The sequence below is a fragment of the Mus caroli genome, chromosome 17 (assembly GCF_900094665.2).
Source record: "Mus caroli chromosome 17, CAROLI_EIJ_v1.1, whole genome shotgun sequence".
Classification (NCBI taxonomy): Eukaryota; Metazoa; Chordata; class Mammalia; order Rodentia; family Muridae; genus Mus; species Mus caroli.
In genome coordinates, this window is record NC_034586.1 from 74,144,867 (window position 1) to 74,147,075 (window position 2,209).

Below are 2,209 nucleotides of genomic sequence, written 5' to 3' on the forward strand. Positions count from 1 at the left end.
TTAATGAGATCCACACTAGCCTAGGTTACACTGGGGAAGAAGAAGAAGAAGAAAGGAAGAAAGAAAAAAAAAAAAAAAAAAAAAAAGAAGAAGAAGAAGAAGAAGAAGAAGAAAAAGAAGCAGCAGCAGCTAACTGTACAAGTGGACTTCCAAGGATGCGTCTGACAGGCTTGCTTTACCCGTCCACAATCACACAAGTGCTCACACAAAATTATTAAGATGTAATAAAAAAATGCTGTTGTTTCAATTCTCCTCACTAACATGTAGTGTCTCCGGCCACCATTGTGTTCCCAATGTTCTGGAAACCGGTCCTACCCATCACCTTCTGAGAGGGCCAGTCTCTTAGGGTCTCCACTCACCCTGCAAACAAAACACTCGAGCTCACTGGCTCCCACCATTCTTTTGGCTACTTTTTGACGCAAAGCCGCGGTACATAATTACAACTCTCATTTAAACAAACAGTAATTGGCGCTTTAATCAACCCCTGTGAATGTCTTCACTGAAGCTAATCAGAGAGAAGACTGGAGCCATTGCTGCTGTGCACTGGTCTTCTGGATACACTATTAGATATCATTAGTAAGGACGACCATTCACTCTTTGCCTCTGTGACAGTTTGTTCTTGTGAGCCCAAGAGACTTCTGTAACTTCAATGGTAACTCACACCTCTGCACTCTGCCTAACTCCCAGATCTCCATCAAGGATTTAGTTTGTGGCTTGCTTTCTCTATAAATTCTTCATTCGGACATCCCCTTTGAAATCTCCCGTATCCCGTACATATACCTATCAAAGTACTCATTACACTCGGAAAACACGTGCTTAACCAACCTATGTCCCATCCCACTTTGTGTCCTACTTGAGAGGAGCAATGCCCACTCCAGCATCCCCAGTACCAGGCCCCATGACAGGGGCTTTAAGAGAAGCGAGTTGAATGAATGAACGGAGCCACACGTGCCCCAGGAGGCAGGGTCTCCACAAGGAAGCACACAGGGGTCTGCAGGAGGGTTCAAGGGGAAGGAAGGCAGGGCAGCAGTGGGCATTTAAACTCCAGCGGGCCAGGCCGGCAGCCCCGGGGCGGGGCTCGGAGCGGCCGAGGAGGAAGGAGGGCGCGGGGCGGGGCCTGTGGGGACTCCCGGCTGCGGCGGGGGCAGGGCGAGGTTGGGGCCGCTCCCGCCCGCCCGCCCGCTCCCGGGCCCGCACTCACTCGTCCCCTTGCAGGAGGCTGCACTCCGTGATGGGCCGCACGGCCGCCCGTGGGGGCTCGGCCTCCGACGTGGGGCGGAAGCACAGGCTCAGCTTCTCCTCCAGGCTGGAAGCCAGCGCCGGGAAGCTGTCGCCGCCCGCGTGTGCCCCCGCGCCAGCCTCCGGGCTCGCGTTACAGTTCTCCTGTTCCTGGACACTCCCGGCCGGCTCCTGGAACTCATAGAAATCCTGCCAGTCCCCGTCAGCCGCCATCGCGCCCGCTGCCGGCGCCCCGCCCCGGCCAGACAGCCACGCCCTGTCGCCTCCAGGCCACGCCCCCAATGGTACCCGCCCACTTGAGGCCACGCCCCTTGTCCTCCAGCTCTTGGTTGAGCGGAGACCCAAGCTGACTTTAAAGTCTTCCCTTCCTGAGTCTTCTGGAAGACCTTAACTGAGTTGAGTCACTTCCGATGTTCTTGAGCATTTAGAAACAACTTCCCTCAGCGTCCCTGTCTAAAAGTGGCTAAAAGGAAGACTTCTTTAAACCTACTTACTGTCAGACTTTTGCCGCATGGACACTCCATCTAGATTGACAAGATTTTCTGGGAAATGTTTGCTTGGTACCAAAATCCATTCCACAAATACATCTCTCCCACGTGCAAAGCGCATGCTTGCTAATAATTATGTGAATGGATATGCTCAAAGTACTTAGAAAATGCCTCAACAATAAATACTCACCTACTCGCTATGCATGGTCACTTCTTCATTACTGTAGCCAGAGCTTTATAATTTAGTGAAAATTAAATCTTGTAAAAGCATGGCTGAGGTATGGAAAGCTTTCTTTTCATAGACCTAGCTTCTTATTTGTTTATTTACTTGCAAGATAAAACTATCTATGGAGGTAAAGAGCAGTGATTGTTGTATGTCGTATACACTGTACCCTGAAGATGGCTAGGATTATAGTTTTATCACATGCATTTAACTACAACAAAAATCAAGGAAAGTAGGCAGATGCAGTAAATGCCCAATA

At 50.5% G+C, this 2,209-nt stretch overlaps 1 protein-coding gene across 2 annotated transcripts in view; it reads right to left on the reverse strand.

Moving 5' to 3' along the window:
- The window catches only part of Fez2 (fasciculation and elongation protein zeta 2), a 40,393-nt gene extending 38,881 nt beyond the window's left edge, over positions 1-1,512 (reverse strand). For both annotated transcript variants that reach the window (XM_021186402.2, XM_021186403.2), the window contains exon 1: positions 1,202-1,512. In XM_021186402.2, the coding sequence (XP_021042061.1) occupies positions 1,202-1,452 (251 nt within the window). In that variant the 5' untranslated portion in view covers positions 1,453-1,512. The remainder of the gene's footprint in view (positions 1-1,201) is intronic.
- Positions 1,513-2,209: the final 697 nt, after the last annotated feature.